Raw genomic sequence first — 16,565 nt, forward strand, 5'->3', positions numbered from 1 at the left:
ATATGGGTGTGAAGCTTTGGGTTGTAAATGCTGCAGTGAGGGGTTGGCTGGAGGTAGTGGAGATGATGTGTCTAAGGGCAGTGTGTGGTGTAAATATTATGCTGAGGATTCGGAGTGTGGAAATTAGGAGGTGTGGAGTTACTAAAAGTATTAGTCAGAGGGCTGAAGAGGGGTTGTTGAGGTGATTTGGTCATTTAGAGAGAATGGATTAAAGTAGAATGACCTGGAGAGCGTATAAATCTGTAGGGGAAGGAAGGAGGGGTAGGGGTTGTCCTTGAAAAGGTTGGAGGGGGGGGTAAAGGAGGTTTTGTGGGCGAGGGGTTTGGACTTCCAGCATGTGTGTGTGAGGGTGTTAGATAGGAGTAAATGGAGACGAATGGTTTTAGGGACTTGATGAGCTGTTGGTGTGAGCAGGGTAATATTTAGTGATGGGATTCAGGGAAACCAGTTATTATAGATTTAGCCAGACTTGAGTCCTAGAAATGGGAAGTACAATGCCTGCACTTTAAAGGAGGGGTCTGGAATATTGACAGTTTGGAGGGACTTCTAAACTGTTGTATCTGAGTGCCTCTGCAAAGACAGTGATTATGTATGAGTGAGGTGAAAATGTTGAAGGATGATGAAAGTATTTTCCTTTTGGAGATTTTCTTTCTTTTTGGGTCACCCTGCCTCGGTGGGAGACAGCCGACTTGTTAAAAAAAAAAAAAAAAGTTAAGTACGTGTATTACCTGGAGTTTACCTGGAGAGAGTTCCGGGGGTCAACGCCCCCGCGGCCCGGTCTGTGACCAGGCCTCCTGGTGGATCAGAGCCTGATCAACCAGGCTGTTGCTGCTGGCTGCACGCAAACCAACGTACGAGCCACAGCCCGGCTGGTCAGGAACCGACTTTAGGTGCTTGTCCAGTGCCAGCTTGAAGACTGCCAGGGGTCTGTTGGTAATCCCCCTTATGTATGCTGGGAGGCAGTTGAACAGTCTCGGGCCCCTGACACTTATTGTATGGTCTCTTAACGTGCTAGTGACACCCCTGCTTTTCATTGGGGGATGTTGCATCATCTGCCAAGTCTTTTGCTTTCGTAGTGAGTGATTTTCGTGTGCAAGTTCGGTACTAGTCCCTCTAGGATTTTCCAGGTGTATATAATCATGTATCTCTCCCGCCTGCATTCCAGGGAATACAGGTTTAGGTACCTCAAGCGCTCCCAGTAATTGAGGTGTTTTATCTCCATTATGCGCGCTGTGAAGGTTCTCTGTACATTTTCTAGGTCAGCAATTTCACCTGCCTTGAAAGGTGCTGTTAGTGTGTAGCAATATTCCAGCCTAGATAGAACAAGTGACCTGAAGAGTGTCATCATGGGTTTGGCCTCCCTAGTTTTGAAGGTTCTCATTATCCATCCTGTCATTTTTCTAGCAGATGCGATTGATACAATGTTATGGTCCTTGAAGGCGAGATCCTCCGACATGATCACTCCCAGGTCTTTGACGTTGGTGTTTCGCTCTACAGTGGACCCCCGCTTAACGATCACCTCCAAATGCGACCAATTATGTAAGTGTATTTATGTAAGTGCGTTTGTACGTGTATGTTTGGGGGTCTGAAATGGACTAATCTACTTCACAATATTCCTTATGGGAAAAAATTCGGTCAGTACTGGCACCTGAACATACTACTGAAATGAAAAAAGTTCGTTAACCGGGGGTCCACTGTATTTTGTGGCCAGAATTTGTTTTGTATTCTGATGAAGATTTAATTTCCTCGTGTTTACCATATCTGAGTAATTGAAATTTCCCATCGTTGAACTTCATACTGTTTTCTGCAGCCCACTGAAAGATTTGGTTGATGTCCGCCTGGAGCCTTGCAGTGTCTGCAATGGAAGACACTGTCATGCAGATTCGGGTGTCATCTGCAAAGGAAGACACGGTGCTGTGGCTGACATCCTTGTCTATGTCAGATATGAGGATGAGGAACAAGATGGGAGCGAGTACTGTGCCTTGTGGAACAGAGCTTTTCACCGTAGCTGCCTCGGACTTTACTCTGTTGACTACTACTCTCTGTGTTCTGTTAGTGAGGAAATTATAGATCCATCGACCGACTTTTCCTGTTATTCCTTTAGCACGCATTTTGTGCGCTATTACGCAATGGTCACACCTGTCGAAGACTTTTGCAAAGTCTGTATATATTACATCTGCATTCTTTTTGTCTTCTAGAGCATCTAGAACCTTGTCGTAGTGATCCAGTAGTTGAGACAGACAGGAGCGACCTGTTCTAAACCCATGTTGTCCTGGGTTGTGTAACTGATGGGTTTCTAGATGGGTGGTGATCTTGCTTCTTAGGACCCTTTCAAAGATTTTTATGATATGGGATGTTAGTAGTTCTTTGCTGTTGCTTTACTGCCCCCTTTGTGGTGTGGGGCTATGTCTTGTTTTTAGTAACTGTGGGACGACCCCCATGTCCATGCTCCCTCTCCATAGGATGGTAAAGGCTCGTGATAGGGGCTTCTTGCAGTTCTTGATGAACACGGAGTTCCATGAGTCTGGCCCTGGGGCAGAGTGCACGGGCATGTCATTTATCGCCTGTTCGAAGTCATTTGGTGTCAGAATAACATTGGATAAGCTTGTGTTAACCAAATTCTGTGGCTCTCCCATAAAAAATTAATTTTGATCTTCGACTCTCAGTCTGGTTAGCGGCTTGCTAAAAACCGAGTCATATTGGGACTCGAGATAAGTTTTTGCCTAAAATGTATAACATGATCTGCAGCTTATTTTCTTCAGAATAAAAAAAATTACTGGCACCAAAATTCTATACACTGTACAGTACAATCAATCAACATTATTCAGAACATGCCAAGGCCAGGAGCTTTCTGTAACAACCGAGAATGCCAGTATTAATGAAGATGAAAAATAGATACAGTATATGAAACCTTGAAAACGTATAATAAACCTTGATGTTAGTCTGTATACCCTATTGCAAAAATAACTGGGGGTGGGCTTAGTACATATATACTTTCTGTTTTCCTACAATTTGCAAAATGTGCTTTGTTACAGCATGATGACTAAGCATACCCATATTGAAAGTTAAAAAGAGGACAAATAAGTACACAATATATGATATAGGGCATAATGACAGCAGTTTGTTAACCCGTAAACGGTCCAAGCAGATCTATGTTCACATGTGTAGTGCTCCAAAAGTAGATCTACATTTTTTTTTACATATTTTCAAATACAGTGGACCCCCGCATAACGATTACCTCCGAATGCGACCAATTATGTAAGTATATTTATGTAAGTGCGTTTGTATGTGTATGTTTGGGGGTCTGAAATGGACTAATCTACTTCACAATATTTCTTATGGGAACAAATTCGGTCAGTACTGGCACCTGAACATACTTCTGGAGTGAAAAAATATTGTTAACCGGGGGTCCGCTGTATAACAAAAAAAAAAAGTAGATCAAAGTTTTTTACACATTTTCAAATGTAAAAAAACAAAAAGAAGGTCTACTTATTTACATACTTTCAAATGTTGAAAAAATGTATATATATGTTTGGACCGTTTACGGGTTAATGTGTTAGCAGAAAAAAGGTTAATGGGTAGCCTTTTGGATGTGCATGTTTTTAGACAGGTGACATATATATCAGATCATTAAAGTGCTAAAAAAAAAATTGGTTACTGGTAGCTAGAGTAAGAGTTAGATGGGGTACAAGGAGAATTTCATCAATGTGTGAGAGGGAGATGGAAATGAATAATTTAGAAGAGGAAATAGTTGGGGGAAAGATTTTTTTTTTTTTTCAATGCACTGTCTGTCTCCCAGAAAAAAGAAGAAACAAAATTTTTTCTTCTTTTCACATTTAGTAATTTATACAGGAGAAGGTGTTACTAGCTCCTTGCTTCCTTTGGGTAAGATAAGAAATTATTGGGAGAAAAGTGGGATGGAAAGAGTATGTAATATGTTTGCACTTTGGTGGTTTTGATCAAAACTTAAATAGACCAAGGCATTGGACATCTCAACCACTGTGCTGCCTTAGACAAAATGAGAGCCATTCACCAGTGGGCAAACTGATATTCAAACCAAAGAATGGCATCAATGCACTGTACTGTTCCACTTTCTATGTAATTTCTAAGAGAAGATAATTTTTTTATTAATGTTCTCTATGTATTATTTATACAATCCTGGTGAGGTGCTAAATATGTTAGTCATACTGCACCTAGGGAATGAGAGGTAGTCAGGTGTTATTCAAGGAAGAAAACAGGAACTTCAATTCCTTGCATCAAGAGCCTTTCACTAGAATTGTCCCCTCTCCTTGAAGGGCACTAATATAAATTCTGCAAGAAACTAGATTATAAATTTATCTCCAGTTTACAGTTACACTGTATCTTGCTAATTTTCACTTCTGCTTGGTGCAACCTAATTTATGTGAATAAATGGTTTAGAAACTGACAAGGTCGTAAATGAGACACTTGTGCAACATCTAGAAACTGACAAGGTCATAAATGAGACACTTGTGCAACATCTGGGTATTTTTATTCTGTAAAAGTTTTACCAGCCATTGGCTTCTTCAGTCCATTGCAGAGAAAGGAGGAGTTTGAGGGACTGATTACCTCAAACTTCTCATCTTCCATGTTTCTCTGCATGGGACTGAAGAAGCCAATGGCTGGCAAAACTTTTCTGTAAAATAAAGATACTCAAATGTTGCACAAGTGTCTCATTTATCAACCTAATTTATGTTTATATAGCAGTGTTCTTTTATGTATACACACTAGTATATATTGCTTTAAGTTAACAAACCTGAAGTTTCTTCTTCAGGTCTGACATCTCCCGGTGAGCATCCTGTTTCACAGTGTTTAACTCTCGGAGTTGTGTTGTCATGCGAGCAATAAGGTCTGCGTGCTTGGCCTCGGAGACTTCCAAAGCTGAAAATAATTACACAAGTTCCCAATAATAATTTGAGTACACTAGCAAAAAATACTGAAATTTATTTTTTTTTTCAACATACCAGTCATATCCAACAGGGAAAGGGTGACCTAAAAAGAAAAACGAAAGATTTTCTTTTTAAATTTAGTAATTCATACAGGAGAAGGGGTTACTAGCCTCTTGCTCCAAGCATTTTGGTCACTTCTTATGATATGCATGGCTTATGAAGGAAGAATTGTTTTCCAGTTCCCCATGGAGAAAATTCTGTTTTATGATTTACAAATCATTAAATAAACTTTCAATCTATTATGTACAGTATCAAGTAAATATCTAGGGATATTTCAGGACCTTCAAAATTAAATGGGATAGACATAAGCACTTCACTTACTGTGAGGAAAATATCAACCTTGGTAATGTGATAAGATACAATGAGAAAGAATTTGATTTATTACATCAGAAAAATGCTCAGCTGTGTGCACTAACCAGGGTTCATATACATATTATAATTGTTTAGTGTAAGCTATATTTAGGTACTCTACATTAAATCCTCACTTTAACACACTAATGGGGGAAGTGGGTGGCTGGTAATGGTAACTGTGGTGAACAGAAATGAGACTGTTTTGCTGTAATCGTAATAATGATGGACAATTTTGTAATCAATGGACTTCATCCAATGTTTCCAAATCAACTGACCCAGCAGACTGTCCTGTATTTCTGAGTTATGTTAACCCTTAAACTGTCCACACGTATATATAAGTTGACATGCGGTGGGCTCCAAATGTAGATCAACGTTTTATTTTTCATTCCTTCAAATTTTGTGTGATAGGCCTGAGTCGCCTAGACATGAAAGAATGGGTCTGTGCATTCAGTGTGCACACTATGAAAAAATTCTGGGAGCACTTAGTACCTTGTGGGAGCACCAGTTCAACTGAGCACCAGCTAGAGCAAATAGCATGGCAAGCACCAGGGATTCACCGATGTCATGTCATATTAACACTCACATTTTAAGAGGAGAGTAAAAATAGGTTAGATAAATGCATGAGAGCATGTGAGTGGGTGAGAGTTGGACCTGACTAGCTTGTGCTACTAGGTCAGATGTCTTGCTCCTCCTTTCAGTGGATGTGACCTGACCAGGTGGGTCATTGGTCTAAGCCAGGGGGGGGGATTGGACCTGCTTTGCATGGGCCAGTAGGCCTGCTGCAGTATTCCTTCTTTCTTATGTTCTTATGTATTTGGCTGGCTAGCTGGCTGGCTGTCTCTGTCTATCTGTATATATCTGTATATATCTGTCTATATCTCTGTCTATATCACTGCCTATTTGTATCTCTGTCTCTCACATGTACTCATATATACAGTTATTATACATAATGTAAATTACCTAGGATAACCCAAAAATTCCCAGCCAAGTGCTATATATTGTAGATATAAGACATACATAAACATGATGCAAATAAAAGCAGTATCACTTGCTCAGCAATTAGGGAGCGGCACTTACACTACAAACCAACAGGTTTACTAGCTGCTCCCTGAGACAGAGACAAGCAGATGGAAAGACACACAGGCAGACAAAGACAGATAAGCAGAACTAGGCAGACAGACAGACAGATGTACAGACAGATAGACACATGTTTGTGTGCAAGAGTAAAAACATATAAAGGCAAGGCTCCCCCCTTCAGCAGCACACATTCATCAAATGTCACTGTTATCTAAGGCTGTCATAACACCATTATTCAAGGAGTTTATATTACACTCCAGGCACACACAGAAGACAGAAAGACAGATAAGTTGAACTAGGCAGACAGACAGACAGATGTACAGATACAGACAGATAGATGTACAGATAGACAGATAGATGTGCAAACAGACAGATAGATGCACAGATAAACAGGCAGACAGATAGTCAGGCAGATAGATAGACTGACAGACAGACATACAAAGACATGTTTGTGTGCAAGAGTAAAAACATATAAAGGCAAAGTTCCCTCCAGCAGAGCACATTCATCAAATGTCACTTATCTGACCCTTGTCATAACACCATGCTTCAAGGAGGTTCATACTCCAGCAAGTCTAAAACATTGTGGGGATCTATAAATACTTTGTATATATTTCTAGACAATAGTAAATGACCAGGGCAGGTGAAAATGTTCACCTGTCAGTGTGATTGTTACAATTTGAGTACTATTTCAGTACACAATATTAGTGTCAGAACAAAGATTGGCTATGAAATCACAAGAACTATATTATAATTTGTAATTATCAGAACATAAAAATTATATAAATTTAAAAAAAAAAAAAATATATATATATTTTTTTTTTTTATTATCACACCGGCCGATTCCCACCAAGGCAGGGTGGCCCGAAAAAGAAAAACTTTCACCATCATTCACTCCATCACTGTCTTGCCAGAAGGGTGCTTTACACTACAGTTTTTAAAACTGCAACATTAACACCCCTCCTTCAGAGTGCAGGCACTGTACTTCCCATCTCCAGAACTCAAGTCCGGCCTGCCGGTTTCCCTGAATCCCTTCATAAATGTTACTTTGCTCACACTCCAACAGCACGTCAAGTATTAAAAACCATTTGTCTCCATTCACTCCTATCAAACACGCTCACGCATGCCTGCTGGAAGTCCAAGCCCCTCGCACACAAAACCTCCTTTACCCCCTCCCTCCAACCCTTCCTAGGCCGACCCCTACCCCGCCTTCCTTCCACTACAGACTGATACACTCTTGAAGTCATTCTGTTTCGCTCCATTCTCTCTACATGTCCGAACCACCTCAACAACCCTTCCTCAGCCCTCTGGACAACAGTTTTGGTAATCCCGCACCTCCTCCTAACTTCCAAACTACGAATTCTCTGCATTATATTCACACCACACATTGCCCTCAGACATGACATCTCCACTGCCTCCAGCCTTCTCCTCGCTGCAACATTCATCACCCACGCTTCACACCCATATAAGAGCGTTGGTAAAACTATACTCTCATACATTCCCCTCTTTGCCTCCAAGGACAAAGTTCTTTGTCTCCACAGACTCCTAAGTGCACCACTCACTCTTTTTCCCTCATCAATTCTATGATTCACCTCATCTTTCATAGACCCATCCGCTGACACGTCCACTCCCAAATATCTGAATACGTTCACCTCCTCCATACTCTCTCCCTCCAATCTGATATTCAATCTTTCATCACCTAATCTTTTTGTTATCCTCATAACCTTACTCTTTCCTGTATTCACCTTTAATTTTCTTCTTTTGCACACCCTACCAAATTCATCCACCAATCTCTGCAACTTCTCTTCAGAATCTCCCAAGAGCACAGTGTCATCAGCAAAGAGCAGCTGTGACAACTCCCACTTTGTGTGTGATTCTTTATCTTTTAACTCCACGCCTCTTGCCAAGACCCTCGCATTTACTTCTCTTACAACCCCATCTATAAATATATTAAACAACCACGGTGACATCACACATCCTTGTCTAAGGCCTACTTTTACTGGGAAAAAATTTCCCTCTTTCCTACATACTCTAACTTGAGCCTCACTATCCTCGTAAAAACTCTTCACTGCTTTCAGTAACCTACCTCCTACACCATACACTTGCAACATCTGCCACATTGCCCCCCTATCCACCCTGTCATACGCCTTTTCCAAATCCATAAATGCCACAAAGACCTCTTTAGCCTTATCTAAATACTGTTCACTTATATGTTTCACTGTAAACACCTGGTCCACACACCCCCTACCTTTCCTAAAGCCTCCTTGCTCATCTGCTATCCTATTCTCCGTCTTACTCTTAATTCTTTCAATTATAACTCTACCATACACTTTACCAGGTACACTCAACAGACTTATCCCCCTATAATTTTTGCACTCTCTTTTATCCCCTTTGCCTTTATACAAAGGAACTATGCATGCTCTCTGCCAATCCCTAGGTACCTTACCCTCTTCCATACATTTATTAAATAATTGCACCAACCACTCCAAAACTATATCCCCACCTGCTTTTAACATTTCTATCTTTATCCCATCAATCCCGGCTGCCTGACCCCCTTTCATTTTACCTACTGCCTCACGAACTTCCCCCACACTCACAACTGGCTCTTCCTCACTCCTACAAGATGTTATTCCTCCTTGCCCTATACACGAAATCACAGCTTCCCTATCTTCATCAACATTTAACAATTCCTCAAAATATTCCTTCCATCTTCCCAATACCTCTAACTCTCCATTTAATAACTCTCCTCTCCTATTTTTAACTGACAAATCAATTTGTTCTCTAGGCTTTCTTAACTTGTTAATCTCACTCCAAAACTTTTTCTTATTTTCAACAAAATTTGTTGATAACATCTCACCCACTCTCTCATTTGCTCTCTTTTTACATTGCTTCACCACTCTCTTAACCTCTCTCTTTTTCTCCATATACTCTTCCCTCCTTGCATCACTTCTACTTTGTAAAAACTTCTCATATGCTAACTTTTTCTCCCTTACTACTCTCTTTACATCATCATTCCACCAATCGCTCCTCTTCCCTCCTGCACCCACTTTCCTGTAACCACAAACTTCTGCTGAACACTCTAACACTACATTTTTAAACCTACCCCATACCTCTTCGACCCCATTGCCTATGCTCTCATTAGCCCATCTATCCTCCAATAGCTGTTTATATCTTACCCTAACTGCCTCCTCTTTTAGTTTATAAACCTTCACCTCTCTCTTCCCTGATGCTTCTATTCTCCTTGTATCCCATCTACCTTTTACTCTCAGTGTAGCTACAACTAGAAAGTGATCTGATATATCTGTGGCCCCTCTATAAAATATATATATATATATATATTTTTCAAAATATTCGGATCGCCGCGCAGGTGAACGTAAATCTACATTTGGACAGTTTAAGGGTTAAATCAAGAGCTTATGGAATATGAAAAGGAATAATCACACATGCATAAGTACAAGATAAACAATAAAAAAATTTGTTTGCAGTAAATATGATTCACTTCGGGTATGGTTGTTTTGAAGAGCTTTATAATTAAAAGAATACTGTATAGTACTAATCCACTTGCATTAGAATTAAAGGTACTGTAGATAATGCAGAAAATTTTACACTTTAATATATGCCTGTGGTCAGTTTCAAGGGTTTTTCTCACCCTCACAACATTCTGAGCAGTACTAGAGCTAAAAGACATTGATGGGAAAGCTATTAAAAAGGGAGTTAGTATTAACAGAAAGGGTTAATGATAATGCATTGTGCTCTGACAGAACAAAGCTAGTTAGTCTTGAACTAACAGTACTGTGCTTCACAGTATATGCTATGCTCTCCACTTGCTTATGGAGGACTTCGCAGATTTTTTTTTCAACACAGTGGCTGTCTCCCACCTGGGCAAGGTGACCCATAAAAGAAGAAACCTTTACAGTTTTTTCTTCTTACATTTGGCAATTTACACAGGAGATGGGTTTACTAGCCTATTGCTCCCAGCATTTTAGTTGCCTTTTACGAAATGCATGGCTTATGGAGGCAAGATACTTTTCCACTTAGCCATGGAGATGAAAGGAAATAAGAAAAAGAATAATCTCATGCTAAACAGAAAGCAAACGAACTGTAATAACTCAACAGGGAAAAAATAAACTTACAGCTAAGCTTGCTTTCTTTATCATCAAGTCGTTTTTGTATATCTTTTTTCTCCTGTTCTGCTTTTTTCAAAAAGATTTGTAATTCTGTAGATCGTCTTTCTTCTGCAGCTCTCATCTCATCATTGACGCGACTTATTTCCTTCTTTAATACATTTCGCTTCTCTTCAGCTGAATAAAATATATTAATTTGTTACACTGTATAAATTATGTATCACATGAACAAGTGAAATAACTGTGGATCTACAGTATTCCACATGCAAAATTTAATCTCATAATCTGCCAACAGTTATAAATCATTAGATAATACAGCATATACTATATTCCAATTAACCCTTAAACTGTCCAAATGTAGATCTACGTTTTTTCAACATTTGAAAGTGTGTAAAAAAATGTAGAGCTTTTTTTTTACATTTAAAAACATGTAAAAAAAACTTTGATCTACATTTTTTTTTTGTTATATGTAAAAAAAACATAGATCTACTTTTGGAGCACTATGCATATGAACATAGATCTGTTTGGACAGTTTAAGGGTTAAAAGTACTAATAGTAGGAAGGCAATGGCCTAATCCAACAAGTAGCATTTAAGATACTTTAAACAGGAAGATCTTTCATATTACAATGTTTTCCCTGTAGAGGGAATTTATCAAGTAACTGATTAAGCCCCACTGTGTGTGAAATATAAAAAACTAAAGGATTGCTACTAAAAATTTAAATATACAAGAATGTTTCAAAATGCTCTGAAACATCAAAATATAGTATATAATTAACAAATTTGTTTTGTGCTTAAGGTTTTCTTATTTTGTTTAAAGTCTCTCTCTCAATTACCTAAATGCACAACAGGTGAATTTTAAATATAATTTACCATCCTTAAGCTTCTCCTCAGCATCCTCCAAGTCCTGCTGTAGTCGACAAGCATCTTCTCGTGCCAACCTCAGGTCGGTCTTAATAGACGTGATCTCAACCTCGTTGTCTCTCCGGGAATCGTCTAGACGGCTCTGGAGCTCTCGTATTCTGCGCTCATAGGAGTCTTTTTCTTCCTTGAGCTGCTTTTCAAATGTTTGGCTGATGAAAAAAATTGAATCAGATGTTTTTCAGACAATATTAATAAGTTCCAAAATGAGTGGAATACAGATACCAGCTCAAACCAAAATGTCAAGTTTATAGTCTCATGCAAACTTTGCTTTAAAAAATGACAAAAGAAATGCAGGCCAACACACAGGCAAATGATCATTTATAATATTAAAAGCTTTTGCTGCTCCAGAAATTATTTTTAGACAATAGTAATTATCATGCAGCTTAATAGCATTTCATAGTATCAAATATATGGTAACAGATGAATTATCAAATCTTGCTTAATTAAAAAAAGATTTATAACATTTTGTATTATTAAATTAGGTCCTTTAATAAAGCAAAATGAGATACATCTACAGTAGAAGTTTTCTCTAATACTGTACAGTAGAAGGTTATTGAACACAAAATGAAAAAAATCTTGGGCATATATTTTTAGTACTTCAGGCATATATTTTTTTTGATTTCTGAAGCTCAGGTGATAGATGAGAGGTGTAGGGCCCAGAGGTCTTCTCAGGATGCCATGAGTGTCCCTAATTCTCAACACGTTATAAGAGCTCACTTGGGATGTATACAACCTTGCAGCAACACCCCAAAATGTATTAATGAGAGGATGCATGATCAACAACTTTTCTGGTAATTTGGCTGAAACCTTTCACTTGTTGGGTGATATCACTTGAGAGGGCTTGGGACTCTGACTGGGGACAGCCGAGGTCCCACCAGTTCTGTGAAATTTATCTCATCCTTGAAGGATGTTGAATGGTGCAACAGTCACTTAGGAGTGAAAGATGGGAAGTGTGCCCTCTTTGTAAAGCCTGACAGCTATTATAGATTTGTAAGTTGTTTCACTCCCCAACACTAAGATGGGAACCCTAGATGATCCATGGAGAACTAGAGAGAAGCCTCTCCAAGTAAAGCACTCTTAGGATTCATCCTCAGACAAAACAAACTGGTCTATCAGAGCACACTCAGAAAGGGCCTCCTGAAGTCCCCTAACTGATGAACCAAGAAGAAACAGCCATCACTGTCAGAAAATCTGGAAGAGCTAAAGGATATCTCACAAAATGTGACAACAATTGTGGAAATGTCCAGGGGCTGAGCAGATAAGGAGCAGAAAGAAAGGATAGGTGTTGACACAAGCAAATATGGTTTGCTCTACAAGGGTTGCTAGTGGGCTCTGGTCACAAGTAATGGTATGAAAACAAAAGTGAAAGGAGGCCTAAACTGAGTGCAAAAGTGTGTGACAGCTCTTACAAACATGATTTTCAGTGAACAATATTCTAATACTGATTACATATTTCATCCTTTTATTCACAATATATTGTATACTAGAATTGTTTCTAAATATGGTAGGTTCATTGGAATACATTTGGAATTCACCCAAATACACAATGTTCATTATTAAATAAATTTGTTTCTATACGTTTATGCTACAAAACAATATTTTTTAGAATAAATGCAGTAAAGTTCAATTAGCATTAGAAAATATCCTAATCTACATTCCTTAGATATACAGAATGAACTAGCTTCTGTACATATAATTAATTTACAAAACTTGATAAATTTCATCTGCAAAAATTACCTGCTAACATTTTGCCTGAGCTGTTAAGACTTTTTTGAGAATGCTAGAGTTTTTATGATTTGATGTGCTGCTGGAGTGTAAGCAGGGTAACATTTATGAAGGGATTCAGGGAAACTGGTTAGCTGGACTTCAGTCCTAGAGGTGATGAGTAAAGTGCCCTGCATTCTACAAGGGATGTCACAGTTAGGAGGGTCATCTGAACTATGATGTCAATGCCCTTCATGGCAGACAGTGATTAATGTGATGCAGTGAAAGTATTTTCTTCTTTGTTGGGTCACCCCTTCCTTGGGAGACAGCTGGAGTGTTAAAAATTAAACAAACTTCATGATAAAATGTTCAACTCTCTCTCTCTCACCCAGGCAAATGCATTCCTTATTTTTTTTTTACATTATACCAGAGCATCGTTAGTAACAGTCAAGCCCTGGCATTAACATGCTTCATAATCAACCAGATTTCATTAAACAATGTTATTTACTGGAGGCCATTCAGGGAATACCTTTGATTATTAAATTTTTCTTGGTGCCTTTTTTATTTTTTGTTGTGCACACACCCCTAAATTGAAAATTAGCCACAGGTTTGCATTGAAAATTGGCTCATTCTTTTCTGTCAATGTCAGTGCTAAGAAGATTAGAGGAATATTTAAGAAATAGGGCTAAAAATATTTAAGTACAGTAACTAGCACATGCAAAAATGTTCTGTTAACCATAGTTTCAGGATTCAAGGCACCTCCAAGCACTTCATACTCATTAGATTAAACTTCTACTGTATTCAGTATCTTTCTAAAATTAATCTGATAGGTTTCAATTTCTTGAGCATTTAATAAATAAATGAAAGGTGCTGATCATTCTCAGTAACATAGTTTTAGCATCCAGATATTATATGAGCCCTAGCGCAGCACCCCCTTACCTGTTGGCGTGTAACTCCTCTTTGAGTTGTACAATTTTACTGTGTAGTGCCCCTTCACTAACCCGTCCTGCTTCTGCTTTGCTGGAGCCATCACGTCGCAACTGTTCTAACTGGCTCTCGTAGGTCGAGAGGTCCCGTTGCAAACCAGCAACTTTCTCTTCTAAACTTGCTATTTCTTGCTGAGCTATGAAATACATAATAAAAATATTACAAAACTAGATTTTTCAAGTACATTATGAGAATATTCTAATAAACGTGTTAATTTTTCCCTAGTGAAAATTAAACAACTGAAGTGTGGCTTTCTAAATGTCCAAACTTTCTGACATGAGTAGCAAAATCCTCCATGTTGGTTTGTTTTGAAGTTCTATTAGTGAAATAGGTGGTTGGCAAGAGAGCAAATGATAGAGCTAGCAAGAAAAAGAGCAAGGTGTGTGGTGAAACAAGAGGAGTTAGTAAGAAGCTGAGCAAGTGGGCAGGCAAGAAAGTGAGCAAGCAAATGGGTGGGCAAGAGAGAGATGTAGAGTGAATGGGCAATCGAAAGAGTGAGCAAGAAGTTAGATAAGTAACATTAGAGAAAACACTGTTTTCAAACCCCACCTGTTTTTACAGAACAGGTGGGATTTGAACTCATGGTAAACGAGTCCCAAAACTCACTTACCCTTGGGTCAAACCCCACCCATTGTGATTTGTTTGCAATCATGTTATGTATCATGATTTCTTGTGTCATATTATTATCCCTTTATACTAGATATAATAATATACAAGTAAACTCCATACCAAAAAAATAATAATTTATGTAGAATGTTGATAGAGAATGTGCTTTCTTTGGGTCACTCTGTCTTGGTGGGTGATGGCTATTACGATAAGGAATTTTTTTTTTATATTTTTTATGTCTTATACAGCTAGCCCTCCACTTTTGTGAGCTTTGAACATTCTCGAATGCCTAGCAGCCCAATCATTTTTACCAAACAAATGCGGGAAAAAAGTATGGGAAAACACTTCCCAAAGCGTCCCTATTACCCTCCCTCTTACCTCCTCAACCAGCAGCCCGCCACTCACTCATTGTCCAGTTACTGTTTGCGTCGGGTGTGTCCAGTTACTGTTCATGTCCTACCGTATACATGTGTTTGTGTGGTGGTACAAGTATGGTCCCCAAGCGAGCAGCATCTACTATTGATGAGCCAACCCCTAGGCACTCAAAGAAAGTCATGAATCTGGAGGAGAAGGTAAAATTGTTAGACAAGTGTAGGGCAGGTTATTTGAACACTTCTGCCATTGGAAAATTATTTAATGTAAACGAAAGTGTTGCTGAGGCCAATCAACCTCAAGCCCTCACCCTTGAAAAACTAGGGCAAGTGATGAGAATGACAGCACAGCTCAAAATTTTTTTTATGATATAGACCCATCAATGTTGAGGGCTTTCAAGGTGATGGGTGACATTGATAGGAGCATAATTCCCTACAAAACTGTTTGTATATATGAAGAGGAAACAGTCTCAGTTGCCCATCACAATGTTCTTCCCAAGGAAGCCTGCCACTAGCCCTGCCGCTGCCCCTAATGCCTCACCTGAACCTCAACCCGTGGCAGAATCTGACTCTGTTGCTAACTCTGACTCTGGCAATGTCGGCAGTGACACTGGCAGTGAAGAGTTAGAATCCACATATTAGACTCGTCATGCCATGCAGTTACACTCCATATAATCACCTCCATTCAACTGTCATCAGTAACTGTATGGCTAAATATCATCATCATCATCATTGTCATTGTCATCATCATCACAAGTCATCAGCGTTTGTCTGCCTAACCTTATGAGTGGTGAGTGCTTTGTTTGTTCATTATTTGTTATTAAACCATTACATGTATACGTATACAACATTTTACGAGGTTTTCATGTGTTTTATGATTTTTCATGGTTCAATAGGTTAAGGAAGCAGTACTGTTAGGCTATTATTATATTTTCCTACAATATATTTGCACATCAAAACATTCGCGAATGCTACAGTACAGTACAGTGGACCCCCGGTTTACGATCAGCTCCCAGTGCGACCAATTATGTAAGTGTATTTATGTAAGTGCGTTTATATGTGTATGTTTGGGGGTCTGAAATGGACTAATCTAATTCACAATATTCCTTATGGGAACAAATTCGGTCAGTACTGGCACCTGAACATACTTCTGGAATGAAATAATATCGTAAACCGGGGGTCCACTGTATTATTATACAGCAGATTGTCATTTAACATGTTTTTGTTTGGCAGGTTTTGGTTATAGCACTACTGAAGAATTGTGGCATATTTTTGTACAACACTTTGTAAAATTAACTTAACACACTTCAGTTTGCGAGGGGAAAAAATTTTGAGCACGCATCACCCGCGGAATACACTCTGCTTGGCTGTGGATTAGACTATAGAGTCGATGGAGGAGACCTACTGCCATCCCGTCACCTTTCTCCCAGTCTTTGTTTCATATGCGTGTAGTACATAC

At 39.0% G+C, this 16,565-nt stretch overlaps 2 protein-coding genes across 8 annotated transcripts in view; one reads left to right on the forward strand and one right to left on the reverse strand.

The window, feature by feature from the left end:
- Positions 1–16,565, forward strand: part of LOC138855181 (uncharacterized) — a 204,225-nt gene that overhangs the window by 154,557 nt on the left and 33,103 nt on the right. The window lies entirely within an intron of this gene.
- The window catches only part of LOC128704241 (rootletin), a 504,072-nt gene that overhangs the window by 56,240 nt on the left and 431,267 nt on the right, over positions 1–16,565 (reverse strand). For all 6 annotated transcript variants that reach the window (XM_070102946.1, XM_070102947.1, XM_070102942.1 and 3 more), the window contains exons 21-24: positions 14,082–14,265; positions 11,388–11,587; positions 10,526–10,693; positions 4,775–4,899 (exon numbers count right to left, since the gene is read on the reverse strand). In XM_070102946.1, the coding sequence (XP_069959047.1) occupies positions 4,775–4,899; positions 10,526–10,693; positions 11,388–11,587; positions 14,082–14,265 (677 nt within the window). The remainder of the gene's footprint in view (positions 1–4,774; positions 4,900–10,525; positions 10,694–11,387; positions 11,588–14,081; positions 14,266–16,565) is intronic.

This window comes from Cherax quadricarinatus, chromosome 84, assembly GCF_038502225.1.
Source record: "Cherax quadricarinatus isolate ZL_2023a chromosome 84, ASM3850222v1, whole genome shotgun sequence".
In the NCBI taxonomy this organism is placed as follows: domain Eukaryota; kingdom Metazoa; phylum Arthropoda; class Malacostraca; order Decapoda; family Parastacidae; genus Cherax; species Cherax quadricarinatus.